The sequence below is a fragment of the Schistocerca serialis genome, chromosome 6, assembly GCF_023864345.2.
Source record: "Schistocerca serialis cubense isolate TAMUIC-IGC-003099 chromosome 6, iqSchSeri2.2, whole genome shotgun sequence".
Classification (NCBI taxonomy): Eukaryota; Metazoa; Arthropoda; class Insecta; order Orthoptera; family Acrididae; genus Schistocerca; species Schistocerca serialis.
In genome coordinates this window covers 548,827,678-548,851,708 of record NC_064643.1, presented here as the reverse complement: position 1 = coordinate 548,851,708, position 24,031 = coordinate 548,827,678, and the positions used below count along the sequence as shown (strand labels likewise).

Genomic DNA, 24,031 nt, shown 5'->3' with positions numbered 1-24,031 from the left:
CATCTAATAATGGTATTTCGCAAAACAGGAGTGCAGATAATCGCGCCATATTGTCCCGAATTCGAAGTTCGCTGCCAGGCCACCCAGAGCACTGCTGTCGGTCTCTGTTTCGGTGTCGTAACATGTGCCTTACACTTCTGATATTTTGGTATTCTGTGGTGAACATGACAGAAGTAACGAACAAAAAGCAGTCATAAACAAACTCCATGTAAACAATAGTCTGCTAATGTTTTGGGGCATCTCACATGATGGCACAGACTTCAAAACAAGAGCAGTATAAACCTGTAGCGCCATCTCCCTCTATTTTTATCTCTGTGCAAACATTCCAAACAAACTGCTATCTCTCATGCAAGATACACATTCAGTACTTCCGAGTGAACCTGTATACTGTGAAAGAAATTTTTTTCATTATTTATCAATTAATAGTATAGACAACACAGTCGAATGTCTGTGGAGCGAAGTAAAACGTCACATAAGATAGCATAAAAGATTACACAATCATGTCACTCGTAGTGATACGAATAATTTGATTCGGCCACACACACACACACACACACACACACACAGATATATATATATATATATATATATATATATATATATATATATATATAATTCTTCTGTCGTTCGTGTGGGAGGAATGTGCTTACGGCGCTAATTTGGCTGGAAACCAGTCAGGGGCTAGGGTAACAGATTCCCTACAGTCAACCACCGAAGGAGAGTCAACGGTTTTGGTGAAGGTATAAGAGATCACTTATAAACAGACAGTGTTGCTGAGGAGATACGCCATGCAGCCGTTTCCATAAAGGACGAGCCTCTGCTTCTGACGTCAGGTAGGCGGGCCACTGATGTCGTTCTTGCTACACCAAATAACACAACAGAGTGCAAGAAGACTCCATGTCCAACAAAACACTTGCACAGTTGTGTTCCTGATATGTCCCTACTCGATGGATTTCTTTATGTTCTTCTCTTCCTAACTTGTGCATGCTGTTCTTACTAGAATTCTTGTGTTTATAAATTATTTTTATGACCATCCCATACAGTAGATTGTATGTTGGTAACTCCACTCATCTTGCAGCTCCGACATCGATACAGAGTCACATTATCGAACACTGCAAATAGGATCCAGCCTTTGCACTTAGATCTGGAGCATTTCTGTTTTGATTAATGCTGGCAGTTACTCTTCTGGAGCAATCTTTCAATGTCATTAATCTGGCGATAGTATCATATTCGCTTATTCCAACTAGATACAGGCACTGTCAGTCGAAGTAATGGGTCGTGGGCAATAACCTCAGGCAGAGATCGACAGTGGGGATGGGATTTATTACCATACACACTTGAATAGAATGAATGTAAATAATTCACAAGCAGTAGATATTAGTTATATCATTTATTAAATGTAGGAGAAATAATGTCGAATGATTTAATTGATAAAGGTAAGTGGCAAAGGAAATTTCATAAAAATTTGGTCATAAGTTAATCTCTCATTCGTTTTCTTGAAAGTAAGACAATTATGCTTGGAAATATTAAGAGATGCTGTAGTTCAAACCTTTGGACAGATTTAATTAATTAATTAATTACTAACACATTTGATTACTTACATAACAATATTCTTCTTTCTTCCTTTTAAAGACTCTTATGTATTTTCAGAACAGTATCCTACCTCGTCTGTGATAATATGAACAGTCAATCATAATTTGTGTTCTGCAGTGGTTGTTCAACAGACAACTCTATCTACACATTCACCGCTAATAAGAAAGAAAATGTACCATCCTTTATTTTTCATAATCTGGCCAAGGAATACACCTGTGTACATCTCAACAACTGGGACTGTAGGAAATAAGATGTGGCTCATGCTGTATTTTATGAAAAGAGTGTGGACATTTGTATTGCATACTACAAAAAATGAAGACAGAGAGACTTTATGACTGAGGGAAACCGTGAACAGATAGCCACAATTTTCCTGTTACATTCCACATTTATAGAGATAACTTTCCATTTAATCATTTAATCTACAAAAAGAAAAAAAATATAGTTTGGTGCATTACACAAGTTTTGCAAGCAATGGCATTTGATATGCAGCAATACAAGAAATTGGACATAGTACCTTTAAGAAAATTATTTCTTGGTTGTCTGCAGTTTGTATCTACGCTAATTAAAAAAACGTAATTAATACTGAGTGAAGTACTAAAGCAATTACAAGTTTAGCACACTGGCAGGGAATCTTCAAAGTTTTTGGGAATACTTATCGTTTCAAATTAAACCGATAAAAAAATTAAAAGGCAAATAAAACAAGTGAGATAATGTCACTGCAAATCACAGAGAGAAAGGGATCAGTGTGTTAATATATTTTGCATATTTTCATTCATTAATGACATTTAAATTAAATTCCTTCCTGCATATTTTCATTCATTAATAACATTTAAATTAAATTCCTTCATATTTAAGAAAGAAAGTTTTCATTTTCCACACAAAATCAACTTGTAGACAAAAGTTGAAGAAGATAAACATTTTTGTTACACAATATATCTTTCATGAATTTTGTAATAAGCAAAGCCTTATTGTGTGTATGATACCTGGTGATAAAACGACTGTCAGTACTGGTACTTAGAGCTGACTAATTCAGGAGCAAGTGAATAACAATGCACGTAAAATCTTCGACAACTTACCCAGATATATAATCTTTCATAGGAAGTAAAACTAAATTTCATAGGAAGTAAAAATGTTTCTTCTTTACTCCTTCTCTTACCTCATTTCCATTTCACAGCTTGTGCTTTATGCAGTGTAAAATAAATACATAATTACTTCTGTTTGTAAATTAAGTGTTTTTACCATCACACAGTCTCATCTGTAAATGATCAGCACCCATCCGTATTAAAATATACATTATGTTAAATATACTTAATTAGTTGTACGTTATTGGGATATGTTGTAAAGCTGAACTACGGAAAACAAACAAAACAAACTTGGTCAATACTAGTGGAACAGATAAGCTGCAGACATTCCAATACGTGGAGCTGACAGCATTTAGGAGGCTGGTCATGCGAAAGCGTTTCGTGTCCACAGCTTTTTAAGTCACACTGTGCGCTACTTCTTATTCGTTTTCTTTCCCCAATGAATTTTATGCAGTAATATTGAGTCTTTTACAGCACTCTGCATATTATTTATTTTAAATGTCAGAATACATATAGTATGGAGATTTATTTCTAGCTTTAACCATTATTTGCAGTTTCACAGCATTGTGACACGTTTATTCACTGGGCAAGACACTGCCCATACAGCAGTTCAGCATGGCGTGTATGAGTGGAAGATGTCAGCGTAGTTCACAACGCTGAAAGTGACCACAGAGGCTGTGGCAGAGCCGAGCTGCTGCACGGCGCCACACCAGAACAGACTGCGGCCTCCTTCTGACCGGAAAATGGACGCTATAGCCATCTTGATGTACGAAATTCCGCCGGTGAAGATTATCCACGATATGACCTGCAATCAAGCAAATGTAAGTACTTGTTAGTTTTAGGAAGAAGTACTAAGTGAGGTAACGTTCGTTCACTTTTCTAGGAAGACACAACAGTATGCACCATCTTCATAGGTACAATATCTGATCAGAAGTATCCGGACACCCCTATGTAATGTGGAATTAACCGCTAAATGTCATGAGAGGCGGATCCGCCAGTATAAAAGGAGGTGAGGAGTAATGTATTGTCAGTAGAGAGGCAGCAAAATGGGTTGGTCAGGAGAATTCAGTGACTAAGAACGTGGACTGGTCGTTGGATGAGTGGTGTCTGTTCTGTCGGATGTGTCTAAGAAAACAGACATCACTCATATGTATAATACATTGGTGCGACAGCTACGTGACGAAAAAGTTTCAGTGCAGATGCACCTCCAACAACCAAACTGCTACGGTAATCAGAAATTTGTGAGTAGGGTGTTAGTGTTAGTGAGGCCGTTGCGGTGCTGCGATTGGAAAGGTAGGAACTTGGTCTGACAGAAAGCCTTTCCGGATGGCAGAGACGGTTATTACAACCATAGAGAAGTGCAGCATTCGTGCTCGAGACCCATTCCATCACAAATTTTCAACTCTCTCCATTGCATTGCCGCATTCCCCTGTGTGGCTGGAAGCCACTATTTCCTTCATATCTCTTTGCCACCACGTTTCCTTTCTATTTCGTTCACACTAAATTATTCATGTAATCATTGGATGTCGCCTGAGAAACAAATCCTTCAGGAAACTTCAACTCTTCTGTACCACAGGAGATTGTTTAGCATCACCAAAATGTTCTCACATCAACTAAACGATCACGTGCCTGCTGCTCTTCATTGGACCTCATCTGTCTCTTCTATTAAAGTGATCTGTTAACGGTCCAAAGCTAACGAGCAACACTAAAAAGGTAAAAAAAAAAAAATTCGGCCAATGTTTTGTTACTCACTTGTTTTATAAATGGATTACGTTTCCTTAAGATATCTCCAGTAAATCTGTGTCCTGCGCACGCTGTTCCACCTATTTGCTTTATGTAGTTATTCCATTTTTGGTCGCTCCGAATGGTTGCTTCCAGGCATTTTACGGTAATTACTGTTTCTAGTGATTTGTCAACAATATTGTAATTGTACATTACGGATTTCTTGGCCTGTTTATGTGCAGTACTTGAATACAGGTCCCTGTATGAATCTTCGATTCTCTGCAGTTCGCTACCGTCTCCAGGAGTTGCTTTCTTGTTGTAGAAAACCACATCATATGAGTCCAGCGTCAGCAGCCGGTTCATGGGCCAACCACAACTAATCAATCATGTAACACGATTTTTTCAGTAGTGGTATCAATATGTGATCCATGCGTATTTTGTTGTTGCTATAAAACAAATAAGATACGACAATAGTGTCACACGTGGTTTTTACTCGATATGTAACGCAGTTTTGATAAATAATAATAGAGACAATTTTTATTTTTACACAAACTCGATTCTTTTGGTCACAATCAGAGATCATTAATCACACTTGCATCTTATGGCAAGCAGCCTCCGTTTGTTTTGTTTAGAGACTTTTCTATTTAGGTAAATGTCTCACTGATCTTATAAAAAGACGCCCTCATACGCATCTTCCTGACTAAAGAACATGGTATTGAGATGCGATTTATGTATCTCTACGGTGATTCTAGGCAATATTCTTTGTGTACGTGTGTGTGTGTGTGTTTGTGTGTGTGTTCGAGAGCGCGCGCGCGCGCGCGTGTGTATGTGTGTGTGTGTGTGTGTGTGTGTGTGTGTGTGTGTGTGTGTCTGGGCAACTGGGATCGGATGTTATATACACACATAAAAAGGAGTTTTGCATCATCTAGGATCCGAGAGTTCCGGAACCTGTACAGAAAATTAAACAGAGATCAACATAAACATCATTTCCGCCTTTTTTATTGCTCATGAATACAACACATTGCATGTTGTGGAACCATACAGCGAGACCTTCAGTTGCTGTACACTCCTGTACCTCTAATACCAGGTAGCACGTTCTCTTGCTCTGATGCAAATTCGTCGAGGCATACTATCCACAAGTTCATCAAGGCATTGTTGGTCCACATTGTCTCACTCCTCAACGGTGATTCGGCGTAGATCCATCACAGTGGTTGGTGAGTCACGTCGTCCTTAAACAGCACTTTTCAATCCATCCCGGGCATGTTCGACAGCGTTCATGTCTGGAGAACATGCTAGCCACTCTAGTCGAGCGATGTCGTTTTCCTGAAGGAAGTCATTCACAAGATGTACACGATGGGGGCGCGAATTGTCGTCTATGAAGACGTATGCGTCGCCTATACGCTGCCGATATGGTTACACTATCGGTCGGAGGATGGCATTCACATATCGTACAGCCGTTATGGCGCCTTCCATGACCACCAGCGGCGTACATCGGCCCGCATAATGCCACCCCAAAACAGCAGGGAACCTCCACCTCGCTGCACTTGCTGGACAGTGTGTCTAAGGCGTTCAGCCTGACTTGGTTGTTCGAAACACGTCTTCGACGATTATCTGGTTGAAGGCATATGCGACACTCATCGGTGAAGAGAACGTGATGCCAATCCTGAGCGGTCCATTCAGCATGTTGTTGGGCCCATGTGTACCGCTCTGCACAGTGTCGTGGTTGCAAAAATGGACCTAGCCATGGACGTCGGGAGTGAAGTTGCGCATCATACAGCCTATTGTGCACAGTTTGAGTCGTAACACGACGTCCTGTGGCTGCACGAAAAGCATTATTCAACATGGTGGCGTTCCTGTCAGGGTTCCTCCGAGCCATAATCTATAGGTAGAGGTCATCCACTGCAATAGTAGCCCTCGGGCGAACTGAGCGAGGCATGTCATCGACTGTTAATGTCTCTCTGTATCTCTTCCATGTCCGAACAACAACTCTTTGGTTCACTCCGAGACGCCTGAACACTTCCCTTGTTGAGCCCTTCCTGGCACAACATGAGCCGTGTAACTCCTTCCTGGTGGAATGATTGGAACTGATCGGCTGTCGGACCTGCTCCTGCATGGTTGCTTACATCTTTGGGCGGGTTTAGTGACATCTCTGAACAATCAACGGGACTGTATCTGTGATATAATATTCACAGTCAACGTCCATCTTCAGGAGTTTTGGGAACCAGGGTGACGGAAAACTTTTTTTGAAGTGTGTACATCGCGGATCTTTAGAGTATATAACAAACTGTGATAGCTCCTAGGTATTTTATGGAAGTAGCTGACTGGTCTGCAATCGTATAATCATACAATAACGGGTCTTTCTGTCGATCTTTATATTTATGGACAATTTCCACTCTCCAAAACAAATGTCGTTTCTCTGTAGGACTTCCATTTCGCTACAATGTTCTAGGGTTGAGACTTTTCTGCATAATGCCCACGTCCATGTCCACATTCCCAGGTCATGTGGCTCGGTTGTGGAGGCAGATGGGGCCGTCAACGAAGCGAATTCCGCCGGACGGTAGTCCGCTACACCGTTTTCCATGTTTCGCACCCCTAAAAACAAAGGGCACTCTCACGACACTCTTGGCATTTTGGAACGAGGGGTGTCACATTCCTGTAAGCCACGTGACACGTCGGAGGTGCTGCCTTCTCCTCGTCCCGTCGAGTGTGCCACCGAAACCGTGTCCACAGTTGGACGCACATTACCGTTCGACGCCATCGCATCTCATGCTCTTGGTAGATCTATGGAGTGAGCACAGTGTACTCGATATATGACTAACATCAAATGGGGAGTATCTCAAGACTTCAGTACAACGTTACTTGTTTACATTTCGTGTTAAGATCTAAACGTCAACGTTCCACTTACACTGTCTGATAAAAAAAAGTGAAGCACCCAGAAGGCATGGTTGGAAGACAACGTAGCGTTGTACATGTACACACTATCGGTAGATTTGTCAGTGATAGGTGCTGCAGTTTTCTGTGACAGGTAGAATAGCCACTAGAACGCGTTAGTGTTGTTCGTGTCTATTGTTGTCACCAGGCCTATCAGGATACGTAAGGCGCGTGAGTACCGTGACATGCTGACTAATCACTGTAAGCGGCACAAGATGCTACGTACTCGTATGAGACTGCGTTATCAGCAGTTGGCAGATTTTGAAATGGGCCTCATTGTGGGTCCACATTTGGCTAGCAGGTCGACTGTGTTGCCACGTAGCAAACTACTATCTTTAGGGGTAGGGCCACACTTCTGTTGAGCCCTACTTGGTGAGCATTCACTGACGTGAAAACTACTGATGGTACTGTTGGTCCAGTGAAGCTGAACCGCATGAATGATGAGACAAGAGTCCCACAAACGCAGCTTCACCACACCTATGGAGTGCTCTATTAGCCGACCGCTGTGGCCGAGCGATTCTAGGCGCTTCAGTCCGGAACCGCGCTGCTGCTACTGTCGCAGATTCGAATGATGCCTCGGGCATGGATGTGTGTGATGTTCTTAGGTTAGTTAGATTTAAGTAGTTCTAAGTCTAGGGGCTAATGACCTCAGATGTTAAGTCCCATAGTGCGCAGAGCCATTTGAACCACTTTTTGAGTGCTCTATTTGACTTGGTACAATGCCTATTTTATTCTCTCATGATACATATACATCACGCACAATGGTGGTAGCAGAATTATCACAGTCTCCCTCCTTTAGCAGTTCTTTAAATTTTCCGAAAATATGTCACGGGCACAACGTTGTTTTCTGACAAAGATTCACATGTAAGATCTCCAAGCATCTCAGTCACACACTGATATGGACTATACCGATCCTTGCATCACTTCTCTTAATTCTTTTGATGTCTGATACCCTGCCTACTTCAGCAGTAATCAAGATATTGGAATAATACTTTAGCACGCGGGCTCCTCAATATGATGCTACATGTAGCTCGTTATGCATCAAATGCCAACAAGAACAACGCCCCACAACGAAAACTGGTAACCACTTCCTGGCGCTTACGAATCACCATCCTCTGGAACATAGATGGAAGTCTGTGGCGTCGAAGAACACTCCTCCCACATCTCCCCACCCTCGCTTCAAATCTACATCTGACACAAGCGCTATGGGTGGTTGACAGACTCTCAAACCAAAGCGTGCGGCTCATTCTGCGCTAACTGCCAAGAAGAACAGCATGCCTAAGCGAAAACTGATAACCGCTTTCTGGCTTTTACGAATCCCATTCCTCTGACGCAATAACAACCTCAGCATGGACAGTAGGTCACGTACCATGCTGCACAAGAAGAAGGTAGCCCAAACCAGCTGTTACCCAGGCAGCAGCCAAATGTAGATGTGGGCAGCTCCCACCGAGCGTCAAGAGCCAGGCATTCAGCGCAGAAGCTACCTCCCATCGCGGTACAAGTGAAAGGCGATTGTAGACGTTTCCTGAAACGTCTCAACCAGTGCACGACAGCGAGTTACACCGTCAATGCTGCAGGGCTGTACACGGTGCGAGTACTATCCTCTAACTGTAAAGACTTCCGGAAGGTGAAGAGCTAGGAGGCAGCACTGGCCTTCCACACACATGTCACCATTTTGGAGATGCTCATCAAGGAAGTCTTCAAGCAGTACACTGACGACATTGTACACCTGGTGGACCTGGAATTTGCGGTTTGTACTGTGTAGTGTGGTAATGGCCTCGAGATGTCTCCACTGATCCTGGAGATCGCTGTCAACTCGGACATATGGAAGCTGTTTCAACTGAACAGTGTGGCCAATGCCACATTCAATGTCGGGCGGCTTCTCCAAAAGAGAGGATCGCCTAAGTGCTTTCCCTGCCAGGGGTGTGACAAGTGGCACACTACTGCTCTTTCCCAGAAGCATGCCTTCAGTGTGTGGGCAACCACGCGAGCGCCAACCATCCGCTACCGATGAAGCACATACCCAAGTCCAAAAACTGTGGCAGTGCGCCGGTTGCTAGTTATTGTGACTGTGAGAGTTTTAGGGTCGCGTTAGCTCGTCAGCGTGACGAACTATACAAACAGAAGAGGGGGTAAACAACACCAAGCAGACGCCAGCCAGCCTCAGTAAGAGGCAGGAAGGGTCCTGCGCGCCATAAAGCGTGATCGAGACGGCACACAAGAGGGACAGCGGATCCTTCTCTGGAGAAAAATCAGCGCCGCACAGATGACAACACCACAACGGCAGGAGACAGGAGTGCAAGCGCTTCGACGGCTGTCCGCCGAGTCGCCGAGTCGCCGTATAATGGCTGTTCCGCCAAGCGACGCACTGGCATTAGCAGTTCCCACAAGTGACCTGGCGCCCTCGTCCCCTCACTGTCTGTGGCCATCGATAAAGTGTCTCTCCTTGCCGAGACGCTGCAGAGAGTCGTCGAGTTCGACTGCGTTGCTGCCAGGTCGTTCAGCCGCTCCCAACGACGTCCGCACTGAGGAGCAGTGAAGACTGGTCTATCATGGGCCATCTGAAAGCGTTGAAGGAGACACAAGAAATCTGAGAAGAGAACTGAGACGGCAACACAAACCAGAAGTTATCAAATACAACCATAAGAAGATTATGGAAAAACAGCACCTGTGCTTAGTGTCCACCAGACGAGCGATGAGGGGCAGATTCTGATGCTCTGAGAGAGATAGAGAGACACAAAGGGAAAGAGAGACAGATCCTCATACTTAATGTCAGAAGCAGTTGTAGCTCTGTATAACAACGTAAATGAAAATAAAAAGACACAAAAACAAAAAAAAAGCATGCGCTATGAAGGAATTATCCGAATGGGATGCATATCGATGGATGTGATGGATGTGTATGCACAATCAGATGATTAAAGTTTCTGAAAAATTGGATTATTTATTCAAGATAAAGGGCTTCACAAATTGAGCAAGTGAATAATTAATTGGTCCACCTCTGGCCATTATGCAAGACAAGCACTTTCTTGGCTTACACTGACTGATAGAGTTATTGTCTCTTCTGCTGAGGAATATCGTGCCAAATTCAGTCCAACTGGTGCATTAGATCTTCAAATACTGAGTTGGTCTGAGGCCCCTGCCTATAATTGTCCAAACTTCCTCAATTGGGGAGACATCCGACAACCTTATTGACTGAAGTAGGGTTTGGAAAGCACGAAGGGAAGCAGTAGAAACTCTCACTATGTGTGAGCTGTCATTACCTTGCTGATGGCTTGCCATGAAGGGTGACAGGACAGAGTGTATAACGTCGTCAGTGTGCTGCTGGGCTGTAAGTATGCCGCAGATGTTAACGGAAGATATCCTGCTACGAAATGGAATAGTACCCCAGACCATCGCATCTGGTTGTAGGGCCGTATGACATAGGACACTCGGGTTGATATTCGACTGCTGTCCAGGGCTGGTCATCGCCGGTCACTGGGGCTTAGTTCAAAGTGGGACTTATCACTGGAGACAATTCTACTTCAGTCAATGAGATTCCAACCCAAAGACATGTCTGGAGATTCCCCAGACAGCAGTAGGATACGAGCTTGGCTGTCGCCCACCATACAGTCCAACAATCACGAATAATGGTTTGGGGTACCATTTCGCTTCACAGCAAAATATATTTGGTTGACATATGCGGCTTCCTTGCAGCACATGGGAAGTCGACCACAATGTACGCCCCATTTTTTCACCCTTCATGGCAAGCCATTCTGGGCTTACCTTTCAGCAAGATAATGGCAGCCCAGACACAGCGAGAGTTTGTACTTCTAGTCTTCGTGCTTGCCAAACCCTACTTTAGACAGCAAGGTCGCCAGATCTCTCCCCAACTGAGGTAGTTTGAGGCATTAGGTGCAGGGCCCTCCAAACAACTCGCCTCTTTCTTTCTGTGGTTCTGTAAGTGGCAAAATAGATAGCGTCCCAAGGTTACAGGTAGCGAAATGGTTAGAGTTCTGGGAAGGCCTATTTTGCGACCACCCAAGAAGGTAAGAGAGCCAAAGCTTTGCTGCAGTGGTAACACTGCTTTCCCTCAGATCACCAAAGTTAAGTGCTGTCGTACTTGGCTACACTTGGATGGGTCTCCCGAGCACTGTTGGTGAGCGGGCTCCACTCAGCTCTCGTGTGACCAATTGAGGAGTTACCTGACTGAGAAATAGTGGCTCCAGTCACGAAAACTGAAACAGCCGGGAGCGCGGTGTGATGACCACATGCCCCTCTATATCCGCAACTAGTGAAGCCTATCCGCTTAGGATGACATAACGGTCGGTCGGTACCATTGGGCCTTTCGAGACTTGATCGGACAGAGAGAGTTTCGGTCAAGAAGGTAAGAGAGTTTTGCATCCTGTCCAGTACAGTCTCCACCTGACAGATCCTGATTTTTACGAGCGGTCTTATCACTGAGTAGTAACTATATCGATCAATCAATCTGTACAGTTTCCGAGCGTTGTGCAGAATGAAGACGGCATTTTAAAATCGTAATGTAGACATATCAGCTGTTTTAGAGCACACAGTCACGAATAAATGAAAAATTATGTTTGATGAAACAAAAATCTGATCTTAGGCGTGAAAATTACTGAGTCTCTTCCATCAACTGGGCCATAGAGATCAAACTGTGTAACTGTCTCTGACAGTATGGTGATAATCATTTGTCCCTGACAAAGAAAATGGATGTTATCAGCGTAAGCCTGAAATTTTATTCTAATTCAACGCAACGAGAATACTGAATGTTTTATACATTCCAGCAGTTGTATTTTTGTATTTTTTTAAGTTCCTATGGGATCAAACCGCTGAGGTCATAGGTCCACAGACTTACACACTACTTAATCTAACTTAAACTAACTTACTCTAAGGACAACACACACACCCATGCCCCAGGGAGGACTCGAACCTCCTACAGGAGGAGCCGCGTGGTCTGTGGCAGGGCGCCTCAGATAGTGCGGCTACTCCACGCGGCAGCATTTGTACGAATATTTAATTCTTTATGAAAGCCTGGAAAACCCATACTTGGATGCCTGGATCAGGACCTATGCCCTGAACCATGGTCCTCTCAAATATGGATCCAGTGCCTGGTTTCGCATTAGTGTGCAATGGGAGGAAGAGTCTGAAACACAGTGCTGGAACTCAACCTATTAAGTCAAATTTACCAAAACGTAGAAAGAATTTAAGATCTGCTATTCACTAATGTATCAACAACAATTTGGTACATGTTGCCACTCCGTGGGACGCTCAGGAGAGGTATTATCTTAATGTAGGGCAATCACACAAAATCTGGCTACCACAAACTTTATACAATTACAGTTTCTTCACTAACTGACCAAATACTGAAGAATGAAACGCTTTTAAAAATCAGCATTCGCACTGTGAAAAGCGATGTCGACTGGGCAGATAGGCAAATTTTAGCTACAAATGAAAATTCGACTTTTTCTACGTTACAGCAGCGCAGAACCGAAGCGTTGGAGGATGACCACTTCAGACTACAAAATGGCGTGCGCATGAAGCTGTAGGATGGGATCTCTAGTAGTGTTATGAGTGCAGAGTAAAGAAAGTTTACCCGAAACCTATATTCTTTATTACTGGTTGGTTCCACAAAGGAGGTCAATGGATGTGGCCCAGGAGATGACAAGCGACTTTAGGTAGTGGACAATGAGTGAATATCCTTATGCAGTGGGATGCTGTGGCAAGAAGGTACAGTTCTTATTGATATGATACGACACTCAGTACTAAATGTTGCAATAAAGGTCGTGCAATGCGAAGGTTACCCTAGCGACACTAGTGTTCCCACAGGAGCGATATGACAAGTAATAAGACACAGTAGGCTCTAACAGCCTCCTGTGTGGTACGTCACTGCCAGTCTCGACATGGACAACTTCCAAATATGTCAGTTTTTTACTTGATAATGGAACGAGGAAATGCTCTCTTTGAGCTTCAAAAACAATTTTGCTATGTTAGCTACATTTAATACACAGAATTATATGGCCTAAAATACTCCAGCCATAAACTTGGAAGCAACTACATTTTACTGCAAACTTTTCAAAATATATGCCGTGTTTCGTTTAATTTCGAAACATCACAATAACTATGAGCAATAGGGAAAAGAAATCCAGTTCATTATCAAACTGTGATATAAGACTATAAGATGAAAAAAATCAATTTTTTTTTACGAAATTGTTTCCTCAAAATCGAATGAGAGAGACTGCATAATGGACAATACCTGTGAGTACCGTTACAATGAGTCTTAACTTTTTCGTGAAATGCACCTGTACAGACAGACCCCGCGACTATAGTCCCAGACGCTATCGGGCAAGCTACACCGCTGCTCTTTCTTCGCTACACTGCTACTCTCACGCCTGATAATAGGCCGTGTGGGATCGGAGACTGTGAGAAGGATTGCCGGTCTGCAAGCGCCTAGGACGACGTCACGTATTCTGTCTGAAGAAGTGCATTATTAAAATTCTCAATAAAATTAGGCAGGTGCCACCGAGGGTTTTGAGGTCTTAGAGGGACTTTTTGCCATTTTATTCACGCAGTGTTTCAATGTTGTATACCCTATGAACACTCCACAGGAGGATACAAAGCCGGCTGCTGTGGCCGAGCGGTTCTGGGCGCTTCAGTCCGGAACCGCGCTGCTGCTACGGTCGCAGGTTCGAATCCTGCCTCGAGCACGGATGTGTGTGATGTCCTTAGGTTAATTAGGTTTAAGTAATTCTAAGTCTAGGGGACTGATGACCTCAGATGTTAAGTCCGATAGTGATTAGAGCCATTTGAGGATACAAAATAGGAGCGCTGAAGAAGCATAATCACTATTAGCTCCTTCGGCTCACCTTCAAATGCCGTCAAATGGTTTTGAACAGTTCCTATGGTTTCCAAACTGTACGTGAGAACAAAAATTGCAATTGCGCTCTGCTCCAGATGGGTGCGAACACGTTCGATAGGAATGGAGCCCCACAATATCCTTGGGCTGAAACTCCAGAGGGTGCCAGCAATGTAAAAGGTCTCGAAAAACTTCTTCCTATTGCTCATTGCACAGCGAACCGTCGTTTTCGACAGCGAAATGCATGGGAATCAACGCCCCAGGGAAAGAGGTGGTTTCATTGACGCCCTTTATGCCACACACTGCGGTCTTTTCGTGCCGATTCTGGGCGATGTGCCTGGAATGTTGCCTTCGGCCGCTCATAAGAAAGCCGCGTGATTTCAACTCTAGGTGTCACGGTTCTAACCTCCATTACAGGGGCGTCAAAAGAAGGGGTGAGGAGACATGACGACCGTCAGATCGTGTGACGCGTCCGCAGTGACACTGGGCAGAGTTGTGGTGAAATTAGGTGACAATGTGACATCATTAACCCACGTGATAGGTCACATGAACTTTTGAGCTGGGGTCTATTTTTCGCAGATGTCCACACCTTGCTGTTTTGAGGGTGGCGAACTTGAGGGTGACGTCACTGGGCGCCAGGCTTTTGCACCCTTACAGAGGAAGGTTATGACACCATTGAGAAAAATTCCAAACCTATACGTCACAGTGGATGGGTATTACGATGCTTAGAAAAAGTGATTCTTTAATTCTGTTGTGTAGTTCGCAGCTCGTGGTCTCGCGGTCGCGTTTTCGCTTCCCGAGCATGGGACCCCAGCGGGGTCAGGGATTTTCACCTGCCTCGAGATGAATGGGTGTTGTGTTGTCCTCATTACTTCATCATCATTCATGAAAGTGACGAGATTGGACTGAGCAAAGGTTGGGCATTTGTACGGGCGCTGATAACCGCGCAGTTGAGCGCCCCACAAACCAATCATCATCATCAATTCTGTTGTGCAGTGTATTATTATGTGTGATTGGACGTTGTCGGACCCTACAAAGCAATTATGTTGCAATCATCGGAGTTTACAAGCAGCTCTTATTCTTTCTTTAGCCCACTGTGCCCTTGGTCTGATGCTGACTTCATTCTCTGACAGTAGACCTACTTCCCATTTGCTAATTTTTTGTCTGTTCGAGTTTCTGTTGAAACTGTCTGATGGACTTACGTGAGATTTTTCTAACCTGGTGTGTGTATGTGTGCGTGCGAGTCTGCACGCTCGCGCGCGTGTGTCTGTGTGTGTGTGTGTGTGTGATATGTAAACATACAAATCTGTGTGAATGTGTATGTAATGTGCATAAAACTCTTCCGAAGACTGCTGTAAATTTATTTTAATATTTAATATTTACGTCCAACAATTACCGTGACATACACACACTTTCGACTTGTTACCGAGTGTGCGACGAGAGTACGAGGAAACGGGACACGAGAATAAAGTGTGTGCTCTAAATTGTGATTAATTATTAAAATAAATTTACAGTAGTCTTCAGTCTTCTAAAAAGCTACAGAATTGAATGATCAGCTGCACAACTCCTTATTAGCACATAATCACTAGTTACCATGAGTAAATGAATACACAAATAACACGATCTTTTTGTCGCTGGGACGAAACCTATATTCGTTAGACAGAGCACATACGTTTTCTCACGGTGGAGGTGGAATGAACAATGATACAACCATTTTGTAAGCAGTGGACTAGCTTTCTACGTTTTTCGTCTGAGCGCTACACTATCGAACTTTTTCCAAAGCAAATACTGGTAAATACTGGGGTGATTCCTACGAAAATGACACAACCAGTTTCCTTACCCATCCTTTCATATTCAGAGTTTGTGCTCCGTCTCTAACGGCCGCGCTGTCGACGGCACATTGAACTCTTACCTTCGTTAGGTAGGACAAAATATTCAGTTGCCTTTGTGACACTGTCTGACGATATGTGTCTCACTCGTGTATCTAGTGTCTATACAGGGTGAGGTAACTAAGACAGGCCACCCAAAATGCACACACAAAAGAAGGTTTTGCATCACCCCTGTTCCGGGAAATCCTAAAAATAGACGTTGACTCTGGATATTGTATCACAGACATAGTTTCTTTGAGTGATCAGAGATGTCACTAAAACCGCCCAAACATGTAAACAACCATGCAACGGAAGGGGTCCGACAGCCGATAAATTCCAGTCATTGCACCAGGAAGGAGGTACACGGTTCGCGTTGTCTGTAGTGCAACCATGCCTAGACGGTCAGTTCCGCGGTTCGATCGCGTCCTCACTGTTACTTTGTGCCAGAAAGGGCTCTCAACAAGGGAAGTGTCCAGACATCTTGGAGTGAACCAAAGCGATGTTTTTCGGACATAGAGGAGACACAGAGAGACAGAAACTGTCGATGACATGCCTCACTCAGGCCGCCCAAGGACTAATGCTGCAGTGGATGACCGCTACCTACGGATTATGGCTCTGAGAAACCCTGACAGCAACGCCACCATGTTGAATAATGCTTTTCGTGCACCCACAGGACGTCTTGTTACGACTCAAACTGTGCGCAATAGGCTGCATGATGCGCAACTTCACTCCGACGTCCATGGCGAGGTTCACCTTTGCAACCACCACACTATGCAGCGCGGTACACATGGGCCCAACAACATGCCGACTGGACCGCTCAGGATTGGCATCACGTTCTTTTCATCGATGAGTGTCGCATATGCCTTCAACCAGACAATCGTCGGGGACGTGTTTGGAGGCAACCCGGTCAGGCTGAACGCCTTAGACTCACTATCCAGCGTGTGCAGCAAGGTGGAGGTTCCCTGCTGTTTTGGGGTGGCATTTTGTGGGGCCGACGTACGCCGCTGGTGGTTGTGGAAGGCGTCGTAACGGCTGTACGATACGTGAATGTCATCCTTCGATCGATAGCGCAACAATATCGGCAGCATATTGGCGAGGCATTCGTCTTCATGGACGACAATTCACGCTCCCATCGTGCACATCTTGTGAATGACTCCCTTCAGGATAGGGACATCGCTCGACTAGAGTGGCCAGCATGTTCTCCAGACAGGATCCCTATCGAACATACCTGGGATGGATTGAAAAGGACTCTTTATCGACGACGTGACCCACGAACCACTCTGAGGGATCAACGCCGAATCGCCGTTGAGAAGTGGGAGAATATGGACCAACAGTGCCTTGATGAACTTGTGGATAGTATGCCACGACGAATACAGGCATGTATAAACGCGAGAGGACGTATTATTGGGTATTAGAGGTACCGGAGTGTACAGCAATCTGGACCACCACATCTGAAGGTCTCGCTGTATGGTGGTACAATATGAGCAACAAAAAGGCCGGCAATGATGTTTATGTTGATCTCTATTCCAATTTTCTCTACAGGTTGCGGAACTCTCGAAACCGAGGTGATGCAAAACTTTTTTTGATACGTGTATATCCAGTATGAACAAATATATCAAGGTGCGGTTTTCGCGAAGTTATAGAGGACAATATTGGAAACTTCCTGACGTTCGCAAATAATATTTTTCGTTTATAGACGTCGAATTACGACACCGAAATTGTTTTTTTTTTTAATATATTTGTCGTCTGAAAGAAGGTTCTAAAAGAACTCCAAAGACGTAATAAGTGTGGAACTTGAACAAACAGTATCTAGTAACAGCGAAGCAAACCACTGTTTCACCGTCAGGAGAAGAGCTTCCACAAACGTCTGTCCTATTATACCAAATGTAAGCAAACACTTAGCTCAGGAAGTGGATAAGAGCAGAGCTCTTGGGCTATCAGCGTTTTGTGTGTTTGTTGAGTCCTGCATCACTGGTCGCTGTTGTATTGCTCGTGCTTCTATGATAGGCTGTTGCACAGCTGTTGGAAGACTTCACACTGGACATGGGGCAATCATTATGGTGCCAAGTTGACGGATGTCCCTCCCATTATGTACAGGTACTGACAGACTCTCTTAAAAGAACATCCAGAGAGTAATAGAACGGTCGTTCAGGAAACACTGCGAATACATAGACAGAAAGATCCCTTATCATTTAGCTACAATATAGCAGGTCAGCAACTGGAAGCAGTTAATTCCAAAAATTATCTGGAAGTACGCATTAGGAGTGATTTAAAATGGAATGATCATATAAAGTTGATCGTCGGTAAAGCAGATGCCAGACTGAGATTCATTGGAAGAATCCTAAGGAAATGCAACCCGAAAACGAAGGAAGTAGTTTTCAGTACGCTAGTTCGCCCACTGCTTGAATACTGCTCAGCAGTGTGGGAACCGTACCAGATAGGGTTGATAGAAGAGATAGAGAAGATCCAACGGAGAACAGCGCGCTTCGTTACAGGATCATTTAGTAATCGCGAAAGCGTTACGGAGATGATAGATAAACTCCAGTGGAAGACTCTGCAGGAGAGACGCTCAGTAGCTCGGTACGGGCTTTTGTTGAAGTTTCGAGAACATACCTTCACAGAGCAGTCAAGCAGTATATTGCTCCCTCCTACGTATATCTCGCGAAGAGACCATGAGGATAAAATCAGAGAGATTAGAGCCCACACAGAGGCATACCGACAATCCTTCTTTCCACGAACAATACGAGACTGGAATAGAAGGGAGAACCGATAGAGGTACTCAAGGTACCCTCCGCCACACACCGTCAGGTGGCTTGCGGAGTATGGATGTAGATGTAGAGAACGCTAAATGGTCTGCACACTCAACAAACTTAACACTTATATACTTTTATCTGTGCCGTAGATTAAAACGAGAGCTCTATTAGGAAACAGCGACGACTCCCTTAGGCAGGCAGTACCTTATAACAGGGCCTGTGCTGCCGTTAATTCCAGATAAAAAACGTGCCGTATTGTTTCTTCAGAATCAGAATCACTTTACAGTCTGTAGCAATGCTGAAGGTCAACATTTTGAGAACATGGTATGACAGCCGTGATGACACACGGACTGTACCTGGTTTACGTATTCACTTACATTTGGTATAATAGGGCAGCTGTTCGTGTAGCCTCAACTCTTGACGGCGGGACAGAGGTTTGCGGCCGTGTTATCTTGTTGCTACTTGATCAAGTCCCTTAAATGTTATGTTATTGAAGTTCTCTTAGGAGTTTTTTCAAATGTTAGAGAAAAAATATACAGTTACATTAGAAAACAAAGGCGTAATCGAAATTCGGTGACTGTAAGCGACGAAACTTACTTGCGACCGGCAGAAAATTCGCTGTATTGTCCGTAATAACTCGGCGTAAACCGCATCTCGATATATTTATTCATTTCAGCTGCCTCGCCCTGTGTATCTTGTGACTTACATTTTCCAAGTAACTGAGCGATAACTGTCATATTTACTCTGTGTTCATGATGAGCAACAGTAAGCTTCTTCGTATATGTAATTGGAGATTCGAATAGTCTATTTATCGGAGTCTGAATTCGACTCTCATTTGAGTAGTGTTGTAAGCTCACCACCTACGTTTTATTTTTGATAGTAGTTTTAAACATTTTAATTATGATTAGCAAAAGGCGCAGGTTAATTACTCCGGCTAATAGGAAATTGAAGCTCATACCTAGTGCACTATCGCTTGGAAACGGAAGAAGTGCTAGACATTTCTTTGAGTGTGAAAAACCACAAAGTGACAAAAAGCACAAAATCCCGTAAACTAAGATAATAGTCGTATCTGCGAAATGACAAAATCAAAGAAAATACAACGCTCATTGTTAACATTAATTGTATAAAGACTGCGTACTATTAATCCTTACTTCTATTCGATTCCTTTGAAGAGAAAGACTGAAACTTGTGCGCAAACATTTTATTACGTGGATTATATCTGTTTCTTATCTTAGAATATATTTATTGTTCGTGAACATAAAATATCTGATTTTATGTTATATCCATATCTGTGTAAAGCACCTTTATTCCTAGCTATTGCCATTTCCATTGTAGCAGATGTACGTTAATTGTTGGCAGCCGTTGCTGCTGGATTCTCTAAATTCACCTAAAGCTGGGCGTGGTGCCCTAATATTAGCTAAAAGCTGGCTTCATTAATAAAGAGAATTAAAATGTGCAAGCAATACAGGCACTTACGGTCAGAATTTTAAATTATTTAAGATAAAGCAGGACGCAGCTCGTGGTCTTGCGGTAGTGTTCTCGCTTCCCGCACAAGGGGTTCCGGGTTCGATTCCCGGCGGGGTTCAAAATGGTTCAAATGGCTCCGAGCACTATGGGACTTAACAGATTCCCGGCGGGGTCAGGAATTTTTTCTGTCTCGAGATGACAGGGTGTTGTTGTGTCGTCTTCATCATCATCATTCATCCCCATTATGGTCGGAGGAAGGTAGTGGCAAACCACCTCCATTAGGACCTTGACTAGTACGGCGGTGCGTGTCTCGCGCATCCCGTACGCTTCTCGGAGTATGGGACCTCATCATCGTCACAAGAGGACGCAGCCAGCCGCGTATGTTAAACAACGTCGCAGCTCATTTTCTTCTAGTATTTTGAGCTACCTATAAATGATTTCTAGGTCATCAGTAGCCATTCATTCAGAAAACACATTTACGCTGAAAATAAGGTAGTTCATGTTTTCCCATGTAATCTGCTGTTCAAGAGAATAGCCGTTGTCACCCTCTTTTGAAGCTAGCCACATATTTAAGCAAACAGTAATTATTGTGAGATGTTCGACTTTAGCTACGTGTACTATTACGTGCAATGGAAATCATTCTCTTAACAGCGTTGTATAATCGAACTTATACGAAATTTTGTCTGAAACTTAAAGGACTTTCAACTCAAAGACTTAAAGAATAACACTATCCATTCTCCTTTTATATTTTTCCTCGAGTTTAGGGAAATTAAACTGGAACATTATTCTCCCTTTATTCGTCACACACATTTTCATTGCACTATGTCACCGTCAGTATAGCTACAATGCATGTTATCAGTTTAGTAGGACCTGAATGCACAGAGGAGAGAATGTGGGTCGGAACACTTTGGGGAGTGACGCTTCAGCGGAGCCTAGGACTCTTGTTGGGAACCCAGAGAATGTGGAAGCAGAAAATCTGATTGTGGTGACAAGGGCAATATGCAGCTTCACCCATGGTCTAGGTTAGGTTGGAACGCGACAGCTCCATTGTGAACTCGCAAACCCAGTGAATGCGAAAGGAAAATACGAGAGTTGTCCAGAAACTAAGCTCCGATCGGTCGCGAAATGGAAACCACTGGGAAAATCCGGTAAAGCCTTGCACATACGTGTTTGGCAGTGCCTCTAGTATGCTCGTCGATCGTGTCGCGTCGCTCTTTTCTGTTTTGAGTGAACAGTGAGCACGTAAAGATGCGTAGGGAATAGCGTCTCCCGCCAAGTATCAAGGCTTGGTTAGAGATTTCGCCTGTGTCATGCAGCCCACATAACAGAACTGTCGAGCAGTTCCTTCTTTATGCCAATTCTCGGCCGCACCCTGCAGGGGCAACGGAGACGCTCCTGCAGCGTTTCCGATGAGAAGTGTTTGATCAGCCACAATACAGTCATTAATTGGCTCCCCCTGAGTCTCATCTCTGCTCACAAGAACCGCTGGCTATGAAGACAAAATCTTTGCACAGACAACGAGCTGCAGACCAGTGCAGGTAACTGGCCGAAAGCACAGGCGGCTGCTTTCTATGAAGAGGATATTGGAAAGTTGATACAACACTACGACAGAACTCGAAGTTGGAGCGGCGAATATGTAGAGAAGTAGTTGGAAGGTGTACCTAACTGTTGGAAAATAAAAAAGTTTCTGGTTTTCACTGTGGTTTCCATTTCGCGACCGATCGGAACTTACTTTCTGGACAACCCTCGTAAATAAATAAATAAAACCTAGTTGTGGCAACTAGATTGATATGTAGGTTAGCCACAGCTCTAGGTTAGGATGGAACGTGACAGCTGATTGTGAGTTGGTAAAGCCAACAAATGTGGAAGCAAAAAACTAACTGAGTGTCTTGGGTTCTGTAGAAACGTCAAGACATCCGATCTCCGCACAAGTGTCACTCAGTACCATTGTCACGAACTTGAACGTACTGGTGTTCGGCTACCACAGCGGCATCGGCATTTTACACACAAACATTGTAAAAAGAAATCGCTGAGCTGCACACAGCAGAAAAGCAATATTCACAGCGTGCCATTAGTTTATACTCACCACGAGGAATTCACCAATCGTGTAGCCAACCAGAGGTGGTGCCGGACTCATGAGTGCTGTGACGACGACGTAGGCGGCGAAAACGGCGCTCACCGCTGCGATTCCAGATATCGCTCTCACTGAGGTCCTCGGCAGGAAGAACTGTACGAAGCACGCCAGCGGGTTCGCCATGGCGGACAGAGTTACCGCCAGATGATAGGCGACATTGCCGTACGGTAGGCAGGAGTACGACTGGATGCTAGGAAACACTCCGTGTCCGAACGCAGCCACTATGGACACTAACACCATCAAATAGCCGTAGGTGCAGCGGGAAAGCGGCGAGCCGTGCCCCTCTGTCTGGTCGCTCGATGCTTCTGAAGCGTTGTCGTCCCTGGTGGAAACTTTACATGGCACCATTTGTGATTTAACTCTCTCAGCCTTACAGCTTTTCAGGTTGTTTAAAAGTGCGAAAGAGACGGTGCTGATGACGAGGATTGCGAACATGATTAGGACGAAGACAGTGGTTGAAAAATTAGGTGACGGTACTTGCGACACGAGTACGGTATAGGAGTCGTCAGGATTAGTAGTATTTACGACGGTTTGGTTCACACACGTTGGGTTGCCTCCAACACCTTGTATAAGGGCGAGCACACTTGGCAAAAAACCACTGAGGCCCTCTCCGACGAAGTAAGATATAAGATATATTTCTTTGTAGTTCCTCATGAATGGCATGAAGAGCACGAGGCTGGTGCAGCCAACAAGGGCACAGAAAAACGTCAGTACCAAAAAGGGTGTGCTGTGTTCCTCAGTGCCAAAGTACGTCGTCTCCCGATACAGCAGTGCCATCAGCAAGAGTGCAATAGTACCCGTTGTTAGTATACCGTAAATAATGAAGCTATCTCTCAACTTCCCTGGGAGAAATTTCTGCGACAGTCCGTACAGGATGGGCCCAATGTTTGCAATTTGTACGATGATAGAAATGTACGAGGGCAGGTTCCATCCTTCTGGCTGTGTCTGGACGAGCAGTGGCAACTGGACGTACATTCCATTTACCGGCAGCCACGTACCAATTCCAAACAACGTTGCCAAGATGTGCACCAGTATCTGATTGTTCGACAGCCGTTTCAGTAGGAACGCCATGACGATATCACGTTGACTGCTTCGTAGCGGTGGTAGGTCAGGAGTGAGTAGTGGTCTGATTTCCTTCCTCGTTTACAGACAACCTGTAAAAGAAAAGAATTTCGTAAACAACACTGGCAAAAGAGTCGTTGTTTAATTTATATTAGTTGACAGTTGATATTGCGACGTTGTCGCGACAAGTGCTCCACTCTCTGTGGCGATAGAAAATCACTTTAAAGTTGTGGTGTCACCGCCAGACACTACACTTGCTAGGTGGTAGCCTTTAAATCGGCAGCGGTCCGTTAGTATACGTCGGACCCGCGTGTCGCCACTATCAGTGATTGCAGACCGAGCGCCGCCATACGGCAGGTCTAGTCTAGAGAGACTCCCTTGCACTCGCCCCAGTTGTACAGCCGACTTTGCTAGCGGTAGTTCACTGTCTACATACGCTCTCAGTTGCAGAGACGACAGTTTAGCATAGCCTTCAGCTACGTCATTTTCTACGACCTAGCAAGGTGCCATATTCAGTTACTATGTCTTCTGAACAGATAATATTGTGACTCATGTGCCATCAAGAGTGA

The 24,031-nt window shown here is 44.3% G+C and overlaps 1 protein-coding gene across 1 annotated transcript; it reads right to left on the bottom strand.

The window, feature by feature from the left end:
• Nucleotides 1–3,285: 3,285 nt before the first annotated feature.
• Nucleotides 3,286–23,471, bottom strand: LOC126484977 (solute carrier family 52, riboflavin transporter, member 3-A-like). The gene is made up of 2 exons (XM_050108581.1): nt 22,353–23,471; nt 3,286–3,480 (listed from the first exon to the last, which is right to left on the bottom strand). The coding sequence occupies exons 1-2, from the start codon at nt 23,469–23,471 to the stop codon at nt 3,286–3,288; spliced, it is 1,314 nt and encodes a 437-aa protein (XP_049964538.1).
• Between the last annotated feature and the right edge of the window lie 560 nt (nt 23,472–24,031).